Source organism: Epargyreus clarus, unplaced genomic scaffold (genome assembly GCF_041222505.1).
Source record: "Epargyreus clarus isolate Ecla_fem2 unplaced genomic scaffold, WU_Ecla_fem_2.2 ptg000002l, whole genome shotgun sequence".
Classification (NCBI taxonomy): domain Eukaryota; kingdom Metazoa; phylum Arthropoda; class Insecta; order Lepidoptera; family Hesperiidae; genus Epargyreus; species Epargyreus clarus.
In genome coordinates this window covers 10,870,046-10,895,698 of record NW_027332210.1, presented here as the reverse complement: position 1 = coordinate 10,895,698, position 25,653 = coordinate 10,870,046, and the positions used below count along the sequence as shown (strand labels likewise).

Genomic DNA, 25,653 nt, shown 5'->3' with positions numbered 1-25,653 from the left:
TAGAGCTAATACTTCGCAAACCAATTTCTTTCTATTTACATATACAACCCAAAATATAATAAATATTAGAACCTTATACTCTCTGTACAGTGTCGTAAAATATTTATTTTCATAGACTCTTCATTTTATATCTTTTTGTTTTCTTTCACTAATCGATTTCGAATTTCAAGCAAGTGTACAAACACATAACAAGGTGCGGCTGGTCGCTAATACATTTTTTATAAATCGGATTACACGTTTCTATAATAAGGGTAGCACATTAACTGTTTTTCGCGACAATACGTCACGTCACCATATTTTGTGTTGAACACCGTTTTATTGAGCTGTTTATCAAACATTTAACATGTATATAACGATAAATTTCGCTGGAGACCAATCGATGACAACTGAATGAAAACGCCAGAGGTCATTGCATTTGCATCGACTAATCTGCTATATTAGCGCCTTAGATATCTATATTTTAAGCGTCTTGTAACTTACATCTTCAAAACATTTGGTAAATGGGCGCCAAAATAATTCAATATTACAAAATTTACAATCTATAAATAGAAGGCGGTCTAAGTGAATGAGATTATCCTTACAAAAAATAAATTCAAATCCTTCTTTCGTATAATTAACAACACGTTTAAATTTAGTCTTTTCGAGCCACACAAGTGTCGTATTCCGGTGCAAATATCATATTACATCACTGTAATTATACTCATATACAGTTATATAGAAGAGCGCAGTACACTGGACCAAAGGCAAGGAACATTTGTAATCTAACTACATGTAGTCTAGCATTATCGGAGACTTTAAATATTTAAATAGGATAAACAATTGTAGTTGTATGAGCGCCTGGTCCGCGAGAGCCGGTCGCAGCGTTCACTTGGTAACATACAAACTGGCGGTATTTTGTACAGCGTTTATACATTATTCACCATGTTTCATTATTAAATTGGGAGCTTAAATGTTGCTTAAACAAGATTTCACATAGGTAGTTTCGTCCAAGAATCTACATTTTAATGTTACCATAAATTTATCGTCCCGCGCAACAATCCGCGACCTATATAATAGTGCAATATGCACTTGTATAATTTTATTATTCGCATACATAGCTACTGTGAGTATATGTATATTATATAATGTAAAGTTTGTCATTATATAATATACATCTTTTAATCCATCGCAGATTGTTACTAAATATGTAGATGTATTCTAAATTCGTAAAATAAATTTCAATTGAATAGTCCCCACTCTGGGGAGGCCCGTACCCAGCAGTGGAACAGTTGACGACAGACTAATATTCTATTTAGTTACCGATACCATTTTTTTTTTAATATAAAACCTTTTTTATAATCAAGTGTGTGGCATCCCTATGTGCAGGTTACGATAACAGTTGCTACCGTAACGATATATACGCAATTTATATGAAGCAAACAAATAAACTACGCTTGAATGCACGTAGCGAAACAAACAAAACAATATATTGCTATTTTTATTCGACGCACACGTGACAAAGCGCACAGGAGCAGTCTACGTACAGGTATCTGCGACAATGCGTCTTTATTGTGTTTTTTCTGTCATACTAATAATTTCATATTATCTTTGGAGATAACAACGATTACTAGTGCGAAGTAGCTGCGATCTGCTTGTCCCTAATACCAGCGATGTTAATATCCTAACTCCATAACTGTTCCCCCCTAAAAGTAACTTCAACAATTCGTCGTAAATGTATATCGAGAAAATTATACTAATCAATTATTTATTATTGCTTCAAAAACCCTTATATTCTTCCACAATACAAGACAACCGAAGTTTACGCCTACATTTAGGGGGAATACTATGCGTTGGCAACACTGAATGCTGGTTGTGCAGCTGAAATTACACTATAATAGTGGCAATAAGACAGAGAGGGTATTAAATGTTGATCATCCATAAATGTGTAGTTTTTTTTTATAATAAATACCATAATGAGTACTTTAAATTTATATCCTCCGCCCGTTTTAAATGTAATTGCTTATTAATTAAATTGGCAGTTCTATCTATTCACCCCCAGTATTGCTAAAATGGTCTGTCTATTTGTCTAGTTTACAAGATCCGCTCGCGTGGCCCACGGATAAATTATATCTAAGGTTATTTAAAACTATACCTACTTGAGTTATTGCAGTTTAGTGGAATATTTTAATTATTTGAGAAAACAAGTTGTGTTATTGTATTTATAAAATTTAAATTGTCATGATTGTTAGAATATGTTATTTAAAATTCTCTATTTGAAGTGGTGAGTAAAACTCCCTTTAATATTTCGTAACACCCTAATCTAAGAATTCATGAAACGAATTTAGTATTACTTGATTTTTTGAAAAAAAAATATATTACACATTACAATACCATGTTATGTCTTTGCATAAATATTTATTGAACTATTCGTTCACGTATGCCGTTAAACTAAAAACAACTAAAGTACTGATTGCTACGTGTTGATTTAAAAATAAATCTAAACTCCTATAAACACTTGTACTAATGAAAGAAAAAAATTAAGCACAAATACCATATAATAGGAAAATTAATGAGAGAAAATGTTAAGATTTTAAATAAAGAATACATTTTTGTATTTTAGTAATTTGACCAATATCACTTTACTATTATATAAGTATACTTTTAAAAACATTCGCCAATTCTTTACATAAAGTTTCCTGTATTGGTTCTATTCAGTGTTGCCAGTCAGGGGTATAATTTTATTATGCATTCGCTCGTTTGGTTTTAATCTAGCATATCTAAACGGGAAGGTCATCCTACCTAAGGTCCTTATTAAAAATTGGTTCCTTATTAAATCGAGCTCGGAACGTAGGCATTACTTACATCGCAACAGGGTTCGACTGGCAACACTAAGAGTTTGACACCTGTGGGTAGCGTGTTGCAACACAATCCATACCCGCGGCAGGAACGAATCGATTTGAAAATAATCCTCCTCGGCGCGATATTACGTTACATAACTATTCAGTCAATATTGAACAATATTTTTAATATAAAACAAATTTCTAATTTTACTAGTCGTTCTACCGAAGCGAGTAAAACAATGAATTGAAAAAAAGGTAAATATTTTTATTCCATATATGCATAGATAAGTAAAGATTACTCACTCCTAACAAGAAAATGTCACCAGTTTTGACAATTGAAATTGTCACTGTCATCTATTTTCGTGTTTGATAAATATTAAAAAAAATGTAGTTTTTAGAGCATTTACGGATGAAACGATATTTTTCCGCATTTTTTATTGGATTTTGTGTTGTTGCACCACTTGACTGTGCATGTCGGCATTGTTACGCGTAAATTACATCATCACAGCCATTAAACGGCTGACACACGTGAGATATCTATACTTATCTATGCATATATGTATGTTCGGCGGCCGTCGACCACTGGAGGTGATTTCCATATCGTTCCGCGTGTCGCGGGCGAGCGTGTGGAGGGTGTGTTCGTGTCACTCGTCGTCGGTGTCGGGCCCGCTGGAGAACTCCGCGGCGGCGGGCTGCAGCCGCGGCGGGAACGGCCCGCGGGTCTGCTGCCTGCAAACATTACACCTGTCAGCTCGCATATTCCAGCGTTTGTGGTAACGTAGTGTAAGAGTTGAGTGACTTATAGATGTACTTTAATTTTGAATGTTATTTATTATAAGAATTAACCAATCAGTCACAGATAATAAATCTAAAATTGGAATTGTTCGTGAAATTACGTGATGTATTATAAACACATTTTTAAACCAGGGAGCGGTTTACTACTCATTCTTCTTCTCCTTTAACGTTGTGTATTTTTGATATGACGATTACAGACTAACTGGCCATTGGTAGGTCGAGCTGGATGGTTTTAGCGGCAATCGCAAGTTCAAGTTTCAGTGTCACTTTGATTTTTTCGAACCCCCTCCTCTCTTTGGAGCCTCAAGTGATTAATGAACTATCCCATATTTGAAGTCAATTTTTGTAAGCTGTATTCTTACAAATTTAACACTTGATTAATAGGAATTCATGTTTATTTGTGAAAACTAAATCAATAATGTGTTTGTGTCCATTAGTAAATTGTGATAGTGTTTGTGACGTGCGCGCATCTGCGTGTGTGTGTCTGTGTGTGTGTCTGCATGCGCACGTCTGTGTCTGCGTCTGTACGCGCGCGCGCCTGTGTGTGCAAGCGTGTGTGTGTGTGCATGAGAGGTGTGTGTGTGCGCATGCGGTAGTTACGCGAGGCGGCGGTAGTGGTTGAGCCACTCCTCCAGCATCTGCGCCTGCAGCAGCGGGCGCGCGTGCGGTGTGTGTGTGTGTGCGCGTGCGGTAGTTACGCGAGGCGGCGGTAGTGGTTGAGCCACTCCTCCAGCATCTGCGCCTGCAGCAGCGGGCGCGCGTGCGGTGTGTGTGTGTGTGCGCGTGCGGTAGTTACGCGAGGCGGCGGTAGTGGTTGAGCCACTCCTCCAGCATCTGCGCCTGCAGCAGCGGGCGCGCGTGGACGCGCTGCCGCGCCGCCAGCGCGCCGCCGCGCGTCACGGCCGCGCTCACCCAGCGCCGCACCGTGCCCTCCTCGTCCGACATCTGACACACGGCAAACACTACGCATCAGGGGGGAACAACATTTTACACCAACGGATAAATTAAATATTTAATTTATTGTCTCTCTATATGAGAAAAGCCTAATCCTACCTGTCACTTATTTGACAGAAATTTGATAAAAGAATTAAAGCACTCACCTCATCACACGTAAGAAAATGGACAGGTAAGAGTTTTCCTTCAGAGTCTGTTAACGGTAGAAATGTCATCTCTTCACTTTCTTCCTGAGGTTCCCTGTAATAAAGACAAATTATATAATTGTTATAAAGTAAACTTTACCATTTTCAATTTAGGTTAATTATAGACAGAAATCGAAAACAATTCCGTTCTTCTTATATTCGGCAGCGGCGACGGCGAGCAGAGCGCGGCTCCCACGTGACATGTGTGACGTGTGTCGGGTACCTGCAGATGTACGCGTGTCGCGGCGCGTAGGGCTCGAGCGGCACGAGCGCGGAGAAGTGTCCGCGCGTGTAGCCCAGCGCCAGCGGCGACGGCGAGCAGAACGCCGGCTCCCACAGCAGCGGCAGGTACACGCCTGCACACATTATACACACTTACTACGAACTTATCGAACAGATAAGGAATTTAAGAAATATAGGTATACGCGAATTTACAAATATTTTAATCGATCCTTTAATCACTAGCAAAAATATAAATAAATAATAGTTTTATAAATCTACAAAAAATATGCTTTTATTGTTAATCGAACCAAAAACACAAAAATAATTTAAGTTATTAAAATAATAATTCAATCCAGAGAACACACAAATAAATAGTGTTCAGTTACCTTGAAACCGAGCATAGCCGAGCGCCTCGCCTCTAAATGAGTTCACGATATCTACTCCATATACTATGATCGGCCTGCGCATTACATGAGCGAGCACGAATACGTGTATCTGGAATTATTAACAAAAAAATATATTTTGCTATTTTGTCCACAATTGACAAATACGATAAATTGTGAAATGTGAAATAAAAATTGTCAACATTCATTATTAAATATTTATACATTAATATAGTGTTCAGTAGAGATGACGTCATCGAGCGTTACTGTGTTTTGACTACTTATGCGAGCCGTACCAACTTAGTTCGATTTAATTACAAAAAAATCATAGGCAGAAAGAGCCACTAACTATTAAATGGACCGCATGGTCGCTTATCACTTAAATATTATTAAAAGAGAAAAAAATACGCTAAGTAGTCTAACTTAGTCCTTAGTGGTGACAATGCATTTGCAACTGAGAATAATAACGGAGTGCATGCTCATTTACTACTTCAATGTCATAAACACGAAGGACAAGCGTATCGTATCGCAGCTGGTATGGTCAGTAGTGTTGTGCCGTGTAGTGCGGCGCGGTACCTGGTGCAGCGCGGTGCCGGGGCGCGCGGCGGCGGCCTGCAGGCGCGCCCACTCGGCGCGCAGCTGCGCCTCCTCCGGCGCGTAGTGCAGCCGCGCCGCCTGCAGCCGCTCCCACGCCGCCCAGCGCGAGTAGAAACTGACGGGACACGGACACGGACACGTCAGTTACATACGATTGCGACTATATTTAAAACGAAACTTCCTACATAATCAATAAGAAAATATAATGAAATTTTATGGATGTGAGACATCACGTGAGGACGTGTAACGAAAATAGAGCACAAGAAAGCGACGTATACATAACGTAGCGAATACACCCCATCAAGAGATGGGGCTTCATAATTCTGAATCACGCTCTGGAAGTTTTCTCAACATCTTACATGGCCCGGGCATGATTACCTAGTTTGTGAGATCTTTGCCAATGATCCATAGGGACTTCGTCAATATATAAAACAATGGCTTTTGTATTTCTAGAAAAAAATCCTTCCCCTTCCTGACATAACGACTCCTTTGGTATCAGCAGTACGCTCTCACAGTACACGTCGAACACGCCGTACGCCGCCTGGCACACCGCGTCCGGCAGGCAGTCGCCCGCCGCCCGGGTCCACAGCGGCCCCCCACAGTACCTGCGGTGCGCGTGATGCAGCGCGTCTGCGAGCGCGCCGCGCAGCGCGTTCCCGCGGTCGAACACGCCGTACGCCGCCTGGCACACCGCGTCCGGCAGGCAGTCGCCCGCCGCCCGGGTCCACAGCGGCCCCCCACAGTACCTGCGGTGCGCGTGATGCAGCGCGTCTGCGAGCGCGCCGCGCAGCGCGTTCCCGCGGTCGAACACGCCGTACGCCGCCTGGCACACCGCGTCCGGCAGGCAGTCGCCCGCCGCCCGGGTCCACAGCGGCCCCCCACAGTACCTGCGGTGCGCGTGATGCAGCGCGTCTGCGAGCGCGCCGCGCAGCGCGTTCCCGCGGTCGAACACGCCGTACGCCGCCTGGCACACCGCGTCCGGCAGGCAGTCGCCCGCCGCCCGGGTCCACAGCGGCCCCCCACAGTACCTGCGGTGCGCGTGATGCAGCGCGTCTGCGAGCGCGCCGCGCAGCGCGTTCCCGCGGTCGAACACGCCGTACGCCGCCTGGCACACCGCGTCCGGCAGGCAGTCGCCCGCTGACCGGTTCCATAGCGCGTACAATCTCGATCCTGCACATGTAACACAACATCACTATCCAACTGCAAACCGTACACCACATTATCATTATCAATCAACAGCTCTCCTACCTTATTGCAACGCACACACCCTTTGAAGGATGATCGAACCACTATGGTTGAACCAGAAGTATACACCAATCTATTGCCACTGCTAATACTAGCGTGAAGCATGTCTTCATTCCGGTGAAAGGGTTTGTGAATACTGACTGAATTACATGTGAATCGGCCAAGAAGTAAAAGTGTCCTGTAGGGTATGAAAGAGGGCAGAATTACCTAATGTGGTGAGTTCGTGGCTCCAGTTGATGAGCGGCGGGTCCGCCTCCAGCGTCTGCTGCGCGTCGCGGTCCAGCAGCTCCGAGAACAGCTGCTCCTGGATCGCTGCTGGAAGCTCTTCTATTTCTGCAATCACAATACAAATATATTAGTAAAATTATTTTTAAGAATTTGGAATAAATTCTTCTCATTATGAAAGGAGACCCGTGCCCAGCAGTGAGACAGTAATGGGTTGATGATGATGATACAGTCCATCTGATGATAAGTGGTTATGCTTATGGACATCTGTAATCAACCCTTAATACGATTACAACCCTAAGTAAGATTTTTATCTAAGGTCGGCCAAAAATCATAACCCTCGAGGACAGAAATAGAACACCTCATCTTTACCTTACCTCAACCTTCAACTTAGAACATAGCATTACTATTTTCATAAGACAGACATAGGCTATGATATAAATTTCCAATCTTGTACTGAAACGACTAAATTCTTTTACAGCAATAATTCATAATTAATTATATTAAATCTTTAAAAGAACATTAATTTATGGTCTACGGAGTATATGTACCAGCGGGCAGCGAGAATGTGCAGATCTCGTTGACGTAGCGGCACGGGAAGCTGCCCTTCTTGTAGCGGATGCAGCTCGCGATGTGCCGCCGGATCGCCGTCGCAAGGTCCGGCGCTGGAAATAAACAACGAACAACGTTTAAGCCCGCTCAACATTCTCGCGAGATTCTCGCAATTTATTTTGCACTGCGTAAAACGACAACGATTATAATTTTTCGCACAAATAATCAGATCTGAACTAATCAAGTAAGATAATATCATGTGATTCAACTTTAACAAATCCGACATTCATTATCAGTTAAACTATATTTTTTTTAAATTTAATTTTATATTACGTATGTATTTATTAATAAAGATTTATTAATGATAGCGATACCATTGGAAATAAAAAAATATGGTATAAATAAACAATGGCCATGATACATTGTAAACAGCAGAGTTTATAGCACATTTTATAAATCAAATCATAATCATGATCATAGTTACTTACCCACGTAGGATGGTGAACGCTTCAAGCCGGGCCCGCCGCCTGATATCCGAGACAGTAATGTGGATAAGATGTCTTGCCTCTGAAACCTACATAAAAACATACATGTTAAAATCAACTTACAACGAAATGTGTACATTTACTTATTAACTGAGTTTAAAATTTTATGGTCTTTTTTGTGTTATAAGTACATATTTTTTAATTTGGTAATACTGCTTTTGGAACGTTTGTAAAAGATGATGAGAAATGATGACATCTACACTCAATGTCATTTATTATTTACGTGTGGTCATTTAACGATGGTACATCTGTTTGAGACAATTCAATCTCCAACTATTGTTTAAGTTCATGAAGGTTCTCCAGTCAGGTCCAGCAGCGCTGTACCTGATGGCGAGGTGCACGAGCGTGTGGCCCGCGTCGAAGGCGGAGGCGCGGTCCAGCAGCGCCACCTCGGGCGGCGTGAGGGCGCGCGCGGGGTCTCCGCCGGCCGCCAGGTACGCCTCCACGCGCCGGGCTTCGCCCTCCACCACGCCTGCAAACATATATCATAAGACAAGTTATAATAATACAAATAAAAATTATGTCAACTCAAATTTCTTCAAAATAAAAAATAAACATGTCGAACGAGATCCTGAAATCCCTTACAACTAGAGATGGGCAGAGGGTTTAAACCCAATGGGTGGATACGGGTTTAAACCGGGTATTTTGGGTGAAATAGGGTTTAAACCCAAATAAACACCCAAACAGCGGGTGTAAATTATTGTCATTCATATTTTTAGTTTCTTCGTGTAATATCATTTTTAAAATAATATTGTAAACGATTCACTAAATATGCACTCTAAAAGCCCATATTTCATTTAACTACGCTGTTATAGTCCATTCGGATGTGTTACATTTGGGTTGCAATTTTCGAAGACCCAATTTTATTTTATAGATGTCAATGATTAGTGTAAAGGGCTTAGTGTACAGTTAAATCCTAATTTGTGGAGTCCCAACTGTTGTCCCTCGGCCGCCATCTTGAAAGAAGGGGCACAAAGCGTTTTTACGCTCTACCAGGCAAACTATTTGTCGCACAGAAATTTAGTAAGAACAATTATGGTTTCAAATTGATTTATCTATAATTTTAGTTCTATAACTTTTTGTCGTTAAACCAAAAATAACAAAGATAATAACAATAATAGATTAAACTTTGGGAAGACTTTTTTTTAACTTTTTTCTACTTAATTTACAGAAAATGACATTGAAACATTTTGATAGAGGAGTTTTTATAGTCCGGTAAATTTAGACATAAAAATAGTAATCAAATAACATAAAGCTAAATTTCCGTAGAGACCTTGGGTTTACAATCACAAGTAAAGTTCCAAAAGTCCTCATCGATGTGTGTGTCGGCACTATTCGGGGTCAAACGTCAAAATTTTCGGGTTTCTGGATTTTCTCGAAAACGGTAAATTTTATCGAAAAGTACCTTGAACTAAAGTTGTAGCACTTAAAATTTTCTATAAAATAATGTTTATATTTTTTTTCTTAAAGCTATAATTATTAAGATGTTACGCAAGAATTACATTTTACATTATATGCTCATATTCCCACACCACCTGTGTAATAGTATACGAGAGGTATATTTATTTGTTTTAGTTGTGCGCTATTTGTTTCATCAAACAAATAATAATTAAAAAGGTAATAAAAATAGATTAACCCCTAAAAATGTAATATTTAAAAATGTAAAAACATTAGAAATACAGTAAAAACCTATAGTATATCTATTAAATAAACATTTGAACTATTTTAAAAGCTTTGTGTAGATTTTATTAACTCATTTTATAAACACCCAAATAAATACCCAGTGGGAGGAAATAAACGGGTATTTATTGGGTTTAAACCCAGCACAGGGTTTAAACCGGGTTGTTTGCCCATCTCTACTTACAACAATAGATTACAAATACAAATGAACTTGGATATTATATGATGTCAGTTAACTACATTCAACTTACCGAGACAGGCCTGGAGCCAGATCCAGTCAGGGTTATTGTTCCGTCGCTTAGAGCGACGGCTGTTCGACTCCAAGTCGTGTTGAGACGCATTTTGACTATTGCATATTTCATTTATACCTATGGACAAGTTTAAATATTTTTTATTAGAGACGGTACGAGTATGTTACGAGTATTGTATGTTGCCAAAGGCCATATTATTTTAAAATTGTAAGTCAACCTCCTACTTATTCAAACTAGCAGTACCCGCGGCTTCGCCCGTTTTTTGTTCATTCATATTAAATTATGCCTAGAGCACTCCTGAATAGTGTAGCTTTCTGAATTTTCATGGTCGGTTCAGTACTTTTGGAGATTAGCCCTTACGAACTAACAAACAACCAAAGTTACAAACTTTATCTCTTTATAAGCCGTGTTAGAGGAGGTTACCGGCGTCCCTATAGTACCGGGACCAGAATAAGACTACGGTATCCCCTGCCTGTCGTAAGAGGCGACTAAAAGGTTCTTCCGGGGTTGCGGGCGGCAAGAGTAGGAGCTCAAACCGTCCAGCAAGCGACCCCGGGGAGGACAGCGGTTTGTGTGGACGCATATCGCTGTAATCACCAGGAGATAGGAGAGGAGCGAAAATTGCTCCCCCCAGGGCAGAGCCCGATAGAAGGGCATCGCGTTAGGAGAACTCCGGTTGTGTTCCGTTGCAGATCCCGGAGTTCTCCACCAAACGCCGAGGACGGCCACCGGAGGGATTTTAGTGCGGTGAAAGTGCCACAAACCCGGCGTCAGTCCCATGGCATCGGGCACCTTTTGAAGGTTACGCCCTCATCAACAAAAAAAAAGGTCTGCTTAGTGCTTACCGGCGGGCGCGGGCGCGGCGCCGCACATGGCGCACTTCAGCGAGCGCGGCCAGTTCTCGTACGTACACGTCTGCGAACACACACAATACTGCTAACATATGTCTTATACATCATGCAAACAGAAATTAAATATATTCATTTTATATAGGCCAACGGCGGCACTTACAAATTGTCAGTTACAATATTTATCTTAAGCTACTACCGGATCGGAACGCGACGTCTACTGAGAAGATCTGGTAAGAAACTCGGTGGGTTTTTTTTTTTAATAATTATTATTCTCTTTTTTTTAAATGCCATCATTTTTAGAACATTAGTATATGAATTAAAAACATTTATATGTTTAAAAAACGATCCCGTTTACAGACAGCAGATCATCCATCTGCTGTGTGATTTGTCTGGGCAAGTTTATTGCTTTGAAATATCCTTAGTAATAAAGAAAATAATGAACGACACTCCTCTGAGAAGACACTTGTGCCTAATATGAGATAACAGAGCATTAATGAAACAGGAACCAAATTTAATAAATTTTTGTTATTTTTAAGAGTACATATAACATGAAATAACAGATTGTAAACAATATATCCTATGCAACTGGTATTCATAACGGCCTCTTGCAATGATTGCCTGAGTTTGAATCTCATTAACTATATTTTAAAGTAATGAGAGCATTACATGCTTATTTTTTATTATATAATAATTGGCAAGCAAATTTAACGCAACCGCTCGCTATGGCAAAACATTGGTGTAATCCTTGCGATATCTAGCAGAACTGCAATGTTGCATTACGTTTTCGCACTCATTCCGATGGGGATGGATCACGCACCAAATTACGAAACGTGACTGCGTGACGTAAAGCACACATGAGTTCATTTTAGTGCTGAGTGCATTAACGCAATTTAAGGTCGCCATTAACGGCGCATTTATATGTTCAGACATCGTACGTGTCAGGCACGTTCCGTGGTAAAACAAATTTATAAGGTTCTATATGTATGACCATATTTATATGTTATGTAACGCGACCGCAAAGACACACGCCGTGCCGGTCAAAATATACTGTAGATAAATAATGATTTTTCTAACATAATACATTTAATGTTTGTAAATATAAATGGGGCCTAATCTAGTTGGAATTATTATATATTATTGTGAAGATAAAGTTATTAAAATTTTCTAAATGGAGACATAACCGCCAGTAGAATTAATATAAACAATATACTCACACTACAAGGCCACTTGCTCACAGTGGAAGCGCTGGCCTGGCCCTGGGGAGACGATATCCTCAAGGGCTTCAGTCTTTCTGCTACCGCCTCCGCTCCTTTAACAATAATGACAATATATTAACATTTAAATGAAAAAATTACAATTTTAATAAAACACAAAAATATTAAACATTCAATAAGTGTTGAAACATTCAACAGTTACTTATATAACTTTTAAATTAATAAATTTGCCTCTGAATCGTCATTGGAAAGGCTAAATGTTTAACACAAAAAAGCAGTCCCTTTGCGTATTAGACCTTTAGTTTTACCAGTAACAACATAGTTTTTTTTTATTATGTATCTGTAACCAAAGTAAAGATCAGGGCCACCTAAAATCCCTTACACATACATAGTTACCATGTATGGGTATGTTAGAGAGCCGTGTTGGATACATACCACAGGTGTCGGGCGACGGTAGCGCGCTCGCCCCGTCCTGCAGCTTGAAGATATCTTCACCGAGACACGGCTTCGGAGATCGACACATTGTACACTGGAATAATTAAATTAATTTTCTTAATTGCTGAGCAGCTTTCAGTATACTGCTATACAGTTACAGTAGGTGTCTAATTTAATAAAAGTATAGTTCGCGCCAAACTGCTAGTCCGCTCTGAAGTTGTTGAGAGCAGGTATAGCTATACAATTTGCTATGGCGACTCGATTCATTTCTATATTCAGAAATGACTAGCAGTTTTACCTGGACTATATCTATCATAGTAAATTTACATATTAGATGTGTGAATAAAAGTCCACTATTTATAACTGAGAAATTGATTTAAGATCATAATCTCTCCACTCATTCTAATTTAAAATAAAAATAAGACAAATATAATTTACAATAATTTCAACACATTATAGATGCTAAGAATTATTACTTAGGGATCTAAAGCTTTTGCTTCTAAAGGAAATAAATAGATAATCAATAATATTATAAACAAATGTATTAATAGCTCTAATCCCAGTTTAAATTGCCAATTATGCTTGTTTACTAACATAACAAAACCATTAAAATAGCATCCGCATAGTAAGTATAAGTATGATTATGTGGGAAACATACAACAATACCTTTCGTGAGAGTGGGAAGTTTTCATAGGTGCACACCTCACAGCTCCATTTGGGATTTTCGGTAGAGGGTGCTGAACTCGCTGTCATCTGCTGAACACAATCAATTGTATATTTTCAACAATTATTTTTTTTTAGCCAAGTCACCAATTGTTGAGAAATGCAATGGAAGTTCTACTTAGCAATAAAATAACAAGCAGAAACATATTTAAATGAATATTTAGAACAGATTGGATTGATATGACAACAGACAATCATTTTAGCATCAATGATGACCTCAAACACTTTTTAAGGTTGGAATTTTCTACCAGAGTAATAAAAGGTACTATTGCTTCTTGCATGCAGTTTGGATGCAGCATAATATTTACTTTATTATTAAACTATTTTATTGTATTTTACATTGTAATACTATGGTATAACATTATAGTATTTTACATCTAATTTATTTATTTAATCAGCAAAATATAAGAAAGAAAAACCATATTATTTCATACCATACTAACATGTCCAAATATGTAAGGTTCAAATTTGAGTAAATGGTAAAGTTTCCAGTAATATTTATTTGTGAATGAAGTATTCTGTCTGTATGTCAGAACATAGAATATATATGTCATGAAAAAGATGGATTTGATGAATGTAAAATAACTTAAATTTTGTTTGGGAAATAATAGCTTTTAATGTTGGTAAGTTAGAGGATAATATTATGTTTATTATATATGATTTTGATTTAGTTTGAATAAAATATTTCACTTTTATAGAGCAATACAACATAGTTTTATTTCACAAACATTAACAGAGGCTATAGTACACATTATATATTTTTAGTTTCTATCATCGCAAATTAGTTGACAGGAATGCATTATCTGAGTGGCCCAACAATAATTATTATTATGGTATGACACTATACAAAATTGGTATGATATGTATCTACCAATAATTTTGTAATAGTTTAACTTCATACTTGTACACATTGTTACACATACATTTTTTTACAAAAACAATGAGTAACGAGTCTTGATAACCCACACGACCTAACATGAACTAGCAAATCTGAATGATTAAAATATTATTTCAATGTTATCTTTGCTCTTAAGTAAATAAGTTTAAAAAAAATGTTTGGTTTGTCCAACTTACTGGTGACCTATTTACATACAAGAGGGTAATGTATTGGAGAAATAGAATGCCAAAGTTGCAATAACCATGATTTGGTTAGTGGAAATGTTTGTTTTTCAAAACAACAACAAGTAACAAATGTTGTGATTTGATTTTCAATAACACTTAGTTTATATTTGATAAATCATAAGTTTTTTGTTCAAAATACGAGATTGTCACAAGACAATGTATTCAATAAAATTTATGTGGTAACATGTGAATTAAATTTACATATTTTTATATTGCTACATGCATTTGTTAATGTACAAACAATAATGTATGAACTTGCTCCTATGTTAATAACTTCAACCTCATACCCAGGAAGTACTTTTACAATGTGTCCTTAATCAATTACTTTTATAGTTTTTTTTTTTTCAAATATTCCTTAATGTGATGAGGTTCTTGAAATTTCTTCGTGTACATAGTCAGAATATATCTAACCAAAGTAGGCTTAACAAAAATTGACTTTCTTGTTAATTTTTAAGTTATTAATTTGTCTTTGTTAATACACAAGAAAATGACCAAATATGTTGTGTCCATTGAATCATCAACGTAATTTAGTGATGTTCTCATTCATTGTTTACATGACGTGGTGGTGTGAATGTGGTGATGTGATGTAGTTGTGTGTGGTGTGTGGTGTACCTGCGCAGCCTGCGTGTGTGTGATGTTGGTGGAGGCGTCGACCGCGGTGCACGCGGCGCCCGCCAGCCCCGCCGCCGCCGCGCCCACCGAGGGACTCTTCTTGCTGCCATCGCTCGCAGCCTCCTCGCTCATCGTACCATGCACTATAACATGTGGGTCCCGCGCGGTACTTCACACGCTCGCCGCACCGCTATGACGTTCTCATCGTCCGATGTTCTTTCCTTAATCTTATTTACACAGGTGTACTCGACCTCCGCACGCTCGCGACGCTGTGCGCTTCGATACTATCACTCACCTAAAAATAAAATATTATCTGTTCAGCGCGAGGGTGATGCGACGTCGCGCTGGCCGTCTTAATCTACTTACGCGTCGGACGTCGCAAAAAGTGCAACGATAAGCAAATTTCACTGGTCGAATTCTTATTGGAATGTTTGACAGATCGCTAAGCGAGCCCGAGCCGTTCCGCGCATCGGCGCTCGCACGACGCGACACTCGGCGATCTTGGCATCGCTCGTCCGCGATTTTTGGCGTCGTTACACAACATAAAACTGCATCGAAGCATCGACGGCCTAAGGTCAAGAACGAGAACTCAAGCGATACGAGTTACTCACTCTATTACAGAAATAGTGCCCGTTGTTCCGTGCGATGATTGACGAATGCGATTACCGATACAAAAACTGCACTTGATTACTGAAATATGTACATAAGAGACGGGCAAAATAAACTGGGGGCGACGGGACAAAAACTCAGAAGAAACAACGGAGATGAAGACAATTAAGTTTATACGGTATTTTGACAAATAAATTTGTGTCAGCCCGTAACAAGGGGCAGCAACATTGCATGCATCAATGAAATGAAAACTTTTGTGAGTCTTCATTGGTTAATATTCCGCATATCGGGATTTTCTGACCAATTACAAAAAGGCGTACAAAGTAATTGACCAATCAATTTTTGCCCATATATAAATATTTTCAAAATGGCCTCTACTTTACCTTGCAGATATACGTTCCATTCTAAGCAATATTTAAACACCGCATACTTTGTCTTTTACCTACGTGCATTTTATATTTAAAAAATATATAAAATTATTATATTTAAATATTATATTATATTTAAATGATCATTAGGTAAAATAACCGATTTATTTAATATAGATAGTTTAGGTGTGCTACCAATTAATAAGTTATATAATTATATATTATCATTTTTGTTTAACCCTAAAAAACAATACCCTTCTCATAGAAGAGAAAAATAAGTTTTTTCTGTTCCATGACCCTACTTTATATAGGCAAATGTGTCCATTATTAGAATCATAATGTTTTACTTTTACATCATTAAAAACTACGTTGATATCGTATTTAAATTTAATTATTTAATTCTACAATTATATATCTCCATAGTAGTCCATAGTGATATTTTCCAACTTCTTAAAACAAAAACTGAAAAACCTACTTTCCAGAGTAAGTTTTATTATGTTAATCGTTTAAATCCGTACCTCTCGTTTGCAAAAACTTTGTTGTGTTATAAATCTGGTGTCAGATTCCACCTACATAAAACGACATATTATAATATTTTGATGTATATTATATAGGCACTCCATATAGGTTACTATACTCTTTGCAAGGGACATCTGAAGCATATGCCTCAAATGTTTATTGAAAGTTCGATAACATTTTGATCTAAAAAGATCAACAAACAAAATTATTTTATATACTCTTATTTCCTAGTTATGGTGTAATAGTAATAGTAATACCAAAAAAATATTTCTGAAGTGTTGAACCGTTGGATGTTGTTAGTAAACGCTAAACGCACCTAATCGGTTGTGGACTTGTGGTTATATTGTCTTTGGTTGGTACAATAAAAATAAATTGTACGTCAATTCATGAATACAAAACAGTGTTGCCATGTTTCTATTTATTTTTCCACATTCTGAATGATATCGGCATTAGAAAACGAAAAAATATACAGGATCACAAAATTGTAACATAAATATTATATGCATGTTTTAATCTTAAATTAAATTAATGTCATTTATAACAAATATTAACATTAACTTAAATTTATAAGAAATAAATTACTAAATCACTAAATTAATAGATTGGAAGGATTGTTATACAGTATTACAGAATTAAAATAACCCAAGATAATATATTTGTAACGAAAAAAATCTGTGTATGTTCTTTATTATTTACATATTTATTTGTGATTTTTGTGAATTATATTTATTGTTAATTTGATATACTAAACTCATTTGTTCTATATAAAGATACAGGTTCTTTTTTTGACATAACTATCTAAAATGTGTAAGGTTAAATATATAAAATTATTATTTTGCAACCCATCTCTAAGCTACAGTATGTTAAGGCATTCGTATCTGTAATAATAATTATATGTACTAAATAAACTTACTATACATGCAACATATGCATCTCTGTAACGTTCTTACAACTATATTTTTTTTTAACAATTCAATAATATAATTTCGAAGTGTTTTTGTTGGTCGATAGATAAACCTTTTTTTTGCACTATAACTGTCAAAATTTGCAACCTTTTATGTTGTGAAGTTAGGTAAGTCAATGGCAACATTGGTCTCAGATTTGTGTGCGCCGGCATCGCACGTGAACGTGTCGCAAAAATCTCAATAAATTAGTGAAATCACCATGTCTGACGAATATTTTTACGGTATGTATTAATCTTTTACTAGTTAGGCACATGATTACTATATTATTTACTTCTGTAGTATTGTACTTTGTCCACGAAATATTGGTGAATATAGCGTTAGCTTTGACATCCGGCTCCTTCGCCATTTTATATCGCAATGTAATCTCGTAATTTACACTCAATTGCTATAAACGTTTGTATGATAGTGAACGTTTTGTAACTTTTAAAATGTTGTTGTAAATGTATTTGTATTTGTAATCGAACAAAAACACCTTGCCGCCATTTTCACCGTACTACAGCGAAACCTTGCATGTAACAGTTAGGGTGTTCGAAGAAGGGCGTTATACGTCGTTCGAGTCATTAGCTTGTTATAGTGAGATAATTCTTATCGATCGATCTGTTTGTGGGGCGCGGTGTGTTGCGAATATGCGTTGTGCGAAGTCGGTGTCGGCGAGGCGGGTAATTTGAAAGTATGGCGTCCAAGCGTCTCTAGTTGGTAACCGTCGGTTCAACTCTCGGCGTTGTTGTAGGCGCGGGCCGGTTGCAGTTTGTTTATGTGACGTTTGCGCTTGTTGTACAAAGATTCGGAAGTTCATTACTCCTGGTGTTGTTTATCGGTGAAGTAAAGATGTGTGTCGGCGTTTTTCAGGTGTCACACTCTCGACGTCACACCCCACGGAGACGTGGGACCCCGAGGCGAAGGCGGAGTACCCCCGCAGCAACAAGCTGTTAATCCGCCAAGCGCTGCTCGGACCCGATGCCAAGCCCGATGAACTCAACGTCGTCCAGGTGAGATAATATACTCTTTTATATATTAGTTGTGTGACGCGCTAATATTTGATGGAAAATGTTAAACATGTGGATTTCACGCAAGAGTAAATTGCGTTAGAGTACCTGATGTAAGGGACAAAGCGCGAGTTATGACCAAGGCTTGTGTTAAAATTTTGACCAACCAAGAGTGGTAATAATTATTACAGTTTTGAAATGTATAACCTCAAAATTGCAATCCTCATGCTATGTGATTGTTGTAAGTTATGCACAAGTTTACAGATGCAATAAACCGAACATGTTGATATTATTTTGTTGTCCATTAATATTAACATATTAGTAGTGTACAAAAATTAAAACTATATTCATTACACTAATAAGGATAATGTATCTAAATATCCATATTGAATTTTATGCCTAATTTGTGTATAGACATAATTTGTGTCTATAGATGCATATAATTATCAATATGATGATAAAACACCAATTTCCATTTGAAAGGTTTGCAACATTGTTTTAATGTTGTATTCTCTATCTCATGATTGTTTGAGGCATTTGTCTGATTGATATTATCTATACAGATTTACGACTATAGCGATTATAGTTTGTCCATATATTAAAAGACAATTTAATTAATATTCAGGTGGAGACGATGTGCCTGCAAGACTCAATTAAGATCCCAGTGGCCATCCTGAAGGTTGGCGAGACAAGGCATGCACGCCTCGACATTGAGTTCCCCGATGCGCCTGTTACCTTCACTCTTGTACAGGTAAATTTTACTTTATAAAATATTGTTTATATTTAGAACAGTAGCCACATTAGAGACAAGTTTTATTTAATAATAAGATTTTAAGACATGTTTTTAAATTGTTCATTATTTTTGATTTAATCAATATCAAAATTCATGGATTGTTTTCTACTCTCTTTAGGCTTGGACTTTGAAGTGAATTTCTATTTCATTGTAGAAATAAGTTGTTAAAAATAAATTTTGAAACATGATGATAAAACAACCAATGTGTATTTGATGGGTATGTGACATTGTTTTGATGTTGCACTGCCCACTTATGATATCTTGAGGCATTTGTCTGATTTCACATTAGAGTATTACCTCCACAAAAAATCCTTATTATGTGGGAAACATGACTTATTTAAATTTGTTGTGTACAGGGGTCAGGGCCGGTGCATTTGATTGGTCAGCATCTACTCGGTGCTCTGGTGGAGGAGTTTGAAGATTTGGAGGAGATGGAGGAGGAGATGCTGGATGAGGAGGAGGGGGATGACTCCCAGTTCAAGGTCAGTAGAGTCAATGTCAACCTTAAGTCACAATATGCTTTTGGAAATCCATGTTAATAAAACATGTCGCCATAGTCGTAGAACAAAGTCGGATTTATAATATACCAAACTTTACAGGCAGCCATTTCAAGTTATTCACAAATGTAATTTTAATATAAGCGCATTTCAAATCCGTCTTTGTACCGACTGATTAATTTGACAACTAAAATACATGATTTTTTTCCGTAATGCAGCAATAATATTTAGACAATATGTTATCCAAATATAAAAAGTGAATTTCGCATTTCTGTCAAATCTGTCTTTGTTCAATGACTAGCTGTATTCTAAATATCTATCTATAGATATAAAATATTTCTGTTACTTTCACCATGTATACATATCAGTATAAGATTTAACTAAAGGCATTCCATGTCCATCTGCTTTTTAACGAGCATATCATACAACTGCTGGGTTTTATGGTAAATAATTTGAAATATTTTTATTAAATGTGTAATTTATTTTAATGACATTGAATGTAATTAACATACCATACCATTAATTACCATTAAAACTAATTATAAGTTATATTATAATTGGCCATGTAATAAATATCTATAAAATATTGCATTATTTAAATAAATTGGCTTGTATCTTGTTTGATTTAATTTATTATTCACATGTATAATGTTATTTGTCAAGGTTATCAACACAATGATTAATCTAATATTTTTATCAATGCAGTTACATTAAGATATTGTATTTTTGATAAACTCAGTGATTCAGTAGATTACTAAATTTGCAGGAAGATGAGAATAAAAGGAAAGCGTCAGCAGGCAAGCGCAAGACGAATGAGGTACTGAAAACCTTCAACTAATATCTAAGTAAAATGAATGGAACACCTAGACATCTAACAGAGGGAAAAGGGCGTTATGCCTAATTCTGCCAAACTATGACAGTTGCTATCTGAACAGCTAAGTTTGCAACTATATTCATCAAAATTTAAAAAAAACACAATTTCGGCTGTCATTCTTTAGTAAAACTGGGCCTGTATTGCAATAAATTGCTCATCAAAATTTTTTTCATTATTGATAAAATAATGTATTAATTTTTAAATTGGCTGGTGGTTTTCTGTACTCATTCCTATTCCCTTTACCTTCTGATAGCTTGAAAGTAGATACACATTTAAATTAGTCTTTATTTTGCGTTATTTGCATCATAAGCTAGTAAAATTATGTTTTTAGAGTTGTTGTAATTTTATGTTAGTAATAAATCTCCTAAATAGTTAGGACATTGTTATGCACTTCCACCTTTAACGTTGGTCAAATAATTTTAAATTACAAATGAAACGTTTGCGCAGGACGAGGACGATGAGGAAGGCGAGCCCAAGGGCAAGAAGCCGAAAATTTCAAACAATGCCAAAGGCAAGGCCGCGTCGCCCAAGAAGAACGCCAAGAAGTGAAGAGCCGGCGCCCCGCCCGCCGCCGCTCGACCGACAGGCCCGCAAGACTGACTCCGTATAACAGTTTTAGGTAATCCTACCTAGTGTAATGTTCCGAGCACGCTGGCTCCGGCGCGCGGGCGGTCGACGGGCGCATCTCTTAGTTGTACGACATAGTGTGGTAATTCAGTCTAGGTTAGCGTTGTATCGACTCGAGCGTGAGTGAGAGAGTGGACGTGTGCGTATATGTTCGTGATAAGTTTCTACCGGTCGAGGTATCTGCAACCGTTGATCCGATCCTGCGTGGTTACTGAAGATCGAGTGTGATTTATTTTTCATTTTTTTCTGAACTTAAATTTTTTCCATTCCTTACTGTGGTATAGTGTTATTGATGGCAAATTTATGATAAGTTTTAAATTCACACAGATGTATTTTTAAGTTAAGACGTAAGCATAATCAGTGTATGTTAAGACATTGATCATTTTGTATCGAGTAGCTGCCTGTCGACAACATGTATTGAATTGCTAACGATTTCTCATTTCAGAATGAAAACTGATAATCTATTATAGTTTGTTTGTACATATACATAAAACATAAGAACGGTAATAATAAAATAAAACCATTTCTAAACATATCATGTTTTTTTTTATTCCTGTTTACTACCTTGACTTTTGCTGCTTAAATTATCAGAGACAAATACATATTGCATTTAAAAAAAATAACATTCATATAACTGAAAATGTACCTTCATAGGAATGACAGTGGTGCCATCTGACGAAAATTGGTTGTATCCACTCTGAAACTGCAGGCTTGTGCACAAATTTGTTAAAGATCATCACATGATCAAATACAGTTAACTATTCTATGAAAAACATACAGACACATTCGTTTTTATATATGTAGATAACTAATATGTAGATTATATAAAAAATTCTGCAGAGATACTCGTAGGTACCTGTACTTCTTAAGCATAAATGTTATGAACTGATTGAAAATACATGCCTTTATAGTTCCTGGTTCAAGCAATTAAACATTTTTTTGGAAATAAGGTTCCATTATCACAAAAATGTTGATCACGGTTGAGTCCAAAGTTATACAAAAAAATTTGAATAGTTTCTGACATACATAACACACATACTGCACAAGCACACTTAAATTAAGTTTTAGTTACTCAACACTGCTAAAAAAACTTTAATTTACTCTTCTCTTTACTATAATAAGATGCACAAAAGCATTTGAACACAATGTGCCATACCCAGGATTTCCAACAATGCCTATAATGTATTTGCAATATTACAAAATTGCTGCCTGCTACCACTGTAAAGCAGTTCTGGGGCAGGTCACATTGATATTTACTAAAGTTACTTTCAAGTTATTAAATGATCGTGCTTTCAATACAATCATCTCTTATTAAGCAGAGCCTGCAGTATTCTGTTCCTTTCTCTTTGAATATTATTAGAGTCCTCTATAGCTTGTACTAACTTTTCAAATTTATCTTTTTCTCTAAAATCGCAGGCATTCTGCACAGATCTCTTGATTGTTGTCAATGTTGCATTGTCTATACTGTACAAGTGGTTGCATTGCTGATCCCTTAAGCTTTTGGGCTCATTATATATTTGTTCAAAATAAGTATAATAAGGCCAGTTATTCCCTTTACCTGTTTGTCTTTTCTTTTCCATCAGCCTTATATAAGTTTGTTTCAAGTTTCTGAACTTCTTATCACATTCATCTGATGATAATCCTATCTTGGGTCCAATCACTCTCCATAATGTTTTCTTTTTCACAAATGGATTTCTAAATTTCTCCTTATGTTCTAAGTAATATGTAAGAAGTTGTTTGATGTAGTCCTGATCTTCTGATTTGTAAATGTATTTCTGTATACCATCATCCATAGTACTATATCTTGGATTTTCATATATTACTTCAAAGTCCTTATAGTATCGCCACTTGGTTATTGACCCTCCAGCCTCTGCTCGCATCTTCAAACGAATGTAAGTTTGTTTTAGGTTCCTGAATTTTCTATCACAGTTATTGGGGCTTTCACCAACCACACTTGAAATTTCCTTCCATAGTTCCTTCTTTTGAAATTTTGGATTTCTAAATTTGTGAGCTATTTGAGCATAAGCATCTATTAAGAGTTTTATTTTGGTTCTGTTCCAGGGCCCTATATTAGGGTTGTAATTATAAAATATTCTTTCAAAATAATGGTGGTATGGCCATTTTATTACTTTGCCAGTCTCTCGACTCCTGTGTAACCAATTGAAGTAAGTTCTTTTTAAATTTTTGAATTTGTGATAGCAATTATATTCAGTTGTTGCTAATTCAGTGGCTATGTCTTTCCAGACCTCTTTTTGCAGGCAGTCTGTGCTGCGGAACCTGTTGATATTTTCAATGTAAAGATTCAGCAACCTTCTAATCTTAGTGTCTTCCCAGGGCTCCAACATGGATGGTGAAAGAGACTTACAATCTACAAACACTTCTTCACACAAGTTGTAGTGAACCCATTTTATATCTTTGCCTAACCTTTTCTTTTTTAACAGCCTGATGTAGGTGCGCCTTAAGTTCCTGTACTTCTTATCACACTCTTCTGCAGTGGAGCCAATGACAGCGGCTATTTCTTCCCACAGGGTTTTGTCATGATTACTTATCCTATATCTATTCTCTAGGCACAATGTTAGTAATGATTTAATTTTGTTTCGATCCCAAAAATTCTCATCCTCTTTGGGCAGCTGGGTAACTTCCTTCTCACAATGTTCTGAAGTGTCTTCCTGGAGTGTAAGTGGTGCATCGTTTATCTGGATATACTGCCTGTCGTCTGAGGTATCTACTATGTATCTGGTTTCTTGACCTGCAACTGCAATTAGAAAAAAACAGTAACATGTGGTTATACCATAATTTACATGTTTATCTTATTTTATATATTTATAAGGTCACAAAGTCAATTATTATTAGACAATATTTACGACTCTGGATTACAAGTCTTGCTTATATCATAATATTACATTGTGCAACTAACTTTGCGGATTCTGTATTGTGAAGTTGTTGCTGCTGAATATGACGTTGCTTTGATCTTCCCGCACTACGAACCAGTAACTTTGATTATGTGGATTATTTACTTCCATTACGATAATGTATTGTACTATGCAAAATATTTTTTGTCCTTTTTTATTTCTGGTTTGCAAATGCAGACGCTTTCTGTACAATGATGCAATCAAACAGTAATGATTAATTCTATAAATAAACAATATTTAGAATATTGTTGGACAAATAGAAATAAAACGTTCACACTTTCACAGATTAAAATTGAATATATGATATGATTTATGTCAAACAAATCGAACGTGATCTTTTCACTTCGACAATGACATATATACAGTGCTTACAACATTACGATTCAAAACATTTGTTGTATATTTATAACCTTTATTCTAAATTATACATTTCATAAGGCCTTTTTAATTAACATACATAAATGATGGAATGTAGCTTTTAATTATATTTATCTTTTAATTAATCTTATTGCTTTTTTTTTTGTATTACATCCAGTTTTCTCCTATCGGTATGTCCGGTAGCACCACTGGTGATCATAATGTTGCTATGTTGTAAAAACTACCATAACACTGGGAAAATTTAACAATAGGGAATATGCATATTTTCTATATTATTATTTTAAATCACCTATCACTTCATTTTAACATAGTAAAAAATACAAATAATGTTATTAGTGATTGATTTTTTTTACTTATTTAAAGTATCGATAAAATTTGATTCATTTGAACGCCGCCATTTTCGCGTTTATGAATGACGTCACGGAGCGTGTTTTGTCTCGATAAATATATGCTCATAAAGTTATTATTTAAGGTTCTTAGGTTTAATCACTATTAAAATCATCTAAATAACCACTTTATAGATATTTCCTAGAGTTATTGTGCAAAAACACTACTATAAAGACATTATATTGTATTACATAGTGTTTTTTTCTGTTCCAAAAGATGCAAAAATACGAAAAAAATGTTGTAAGATTACAGGAAATAGTACGGGAAACAGGTAAAGTGTCTCCAAAATCGCATTAACATTTGCATTTACTGTAACAAACACTAATTT

The 25,653-nt window shown here is 36.7% G+C and overlaps 3 protein-coding genes across 9 annotated transcripts; 1 reads left to right on the top strand and 2 right to left on the bottom strand.

Moving 5' to 3' along the window:
• Positions 1-1,940: 1,940 nt before the first annotated feature.
• Positions 1,941-16,365, bottom strand: trbd (ubiquitin thioesterase trabid). 6 transcript variants are annotated; one of them, XR_012102896.1, is made up of 18 exons: positions 16,022-16,364; positions 15,411-15,705; positions 13,620-13,709; positions 12,954-13,047; positions 12,519-12,613; positions 11,299-11,368; positions 10,454-10,570; positions 8,847-8,994; positions 8,466-8,551; positions 7,977-8,090; positions 7,408-7,533; positions 6,561-7,125; positions 5,935-6,070; positions 5,362-5,470; positions 4,977-5,109; positions 4,715-4,808; positions 4,215-4,576; positions 1,941-3,548 (listed from the first exon to the last, which is right to left on the bottom strand). XR_012102896.1 is itself a non-coding variant. In XM_073080202.1 (18 exons), the coding sequence occupies exons 2-18, from the start codon at positions 15,540-15,542 to the stop codon at positions 3,464-3,466; spliced, it is 2,343 nt and encodes a 780-aa protein (XP_072936303.1). In that variant the 5' UTR covers positions 15,543-15,705; positions 16,022-16,365; the 3' UTR covers positions 1,941-3,463. The 6 variants fall into 6 exon arrangements, 3 of the variants coding, with proteins under 3 accessions (XP_072936303.1, XP_072936319.1, XP_072936311.1); XR_012102895.1 differs by having other exon boundaries at positions 4,215-4,559; XM_073080202.1 differs by having other exon boundaries at positions 4,411-4,559; positions 16,022-16,365.
• Positions 16,366-17,968: 1,603 nt separating this feature from the next.
• On the top strand, positions 17,969-22,183 carry LOC140747704 (nucleoplasmin-like protein). Of its 2 annotated transcripts, XM_073080254.1 has the most exons (6): positions 17,969-18,092; positions 18,721-18,860; positions 19,483-19,608; positions 20,007-20,132; positions 20,914-20,964; positions 21,469-22,183. In XM_073080254.1, exons 1-6 carry the CDS (start codon positions 18,071-18,073, stop codon positions 21,568-21,570), a joined length of 567 nt encoding a protein of 188 aa, XP_072936355.1. In that variant the 5' UTR covers positions 17,969-18,070; the 3' UTR covers positions 21,571-22,183. The 2 variants fall into 2 exon arrangements, with proteins under 2 accessions (XP_072936355.1, XP_072936364.1); XM_073080263.1 differs by lacking the exon at positions 20,914-20,964.
• On the bottom strand, positions 21,876-24,859 carry LOC140747696 (uncharacterized). The gene is made up of 2 exons (XM_073080241.1): positions 24,566-24,859; positions 21,876-24,403 (listed from the first exon to the last, which is right to left on the bottom strand). Exons 1-2 carry the CDS (start codon positions 24,669-24,671, stop codon positions 22,950-22,952), a joined length of 1,560 nt encoding a protein of 519 aa, XP_072936342.1. The 5' UTR covers positions 24,672-24,859; the 3' UTR covers positions 21,876-22,949.
• Between the last annotated feature and the right edge of the window lie 794 nt (positions 24,860-25,653).

Bases quoted from the DNA above. Each gene is read 5' to 3' on its own strand.
- trbd (XM_073080202.1), bottom strand. From the start codon at position 15,542: ATGAGCGAGGAGGCTGCGAGCGATGGCAGCAAGAAGAGTCCCTCGGTG. The intron at 5,471-5,934 runs GTACCGCGCCGC...TAATAATTCCAG, and splicing joins CCGGCACCGCGCTGCACCAG to ATACACGTATTCGTGCTCGC. The intron at 4,560-4,714 runs GTGAGTGCTTTA...GCCGTGTGTCAG, and splicing joins ATTTTCTTACGTGTGATGAG to ATGTCGGACGAGGAGGGCAC.
- LOC140747704 (XM_073080254.1), top strand. From the start codon at position 18,071: ATGTCTGACGAATATTTTTACG. The intron at 18,861-19,482 runs GTGAGATAATAT...ATTAATATTCAG, and splicing joins ATGAACTCAACGTCGTCCAG to GTGGAGACGATGTGCCTGCA. The intron at 19,609-20,006 runs GTAAATTTTACT...TGTTGTGTACAG, and splicing joins TTACCTTCACTCTTGTACAG to GGGTCAGGGCCGGTGCATTT.
- LOC140747696 (XM_073080241.1), bottom strand. From the start codon at position 24,671: ATGGAAGTAAATAATCCACATAATCAAAGTTACTGGTTCGTAGTGCGG. The intron at 24,404-24,565 runs GTTAGTTGCACA...TTCTAATTGCAG, and splicing joins CACAATACAGAATCCGCAAA to TTGCAGGTCAAGAAACCAGA.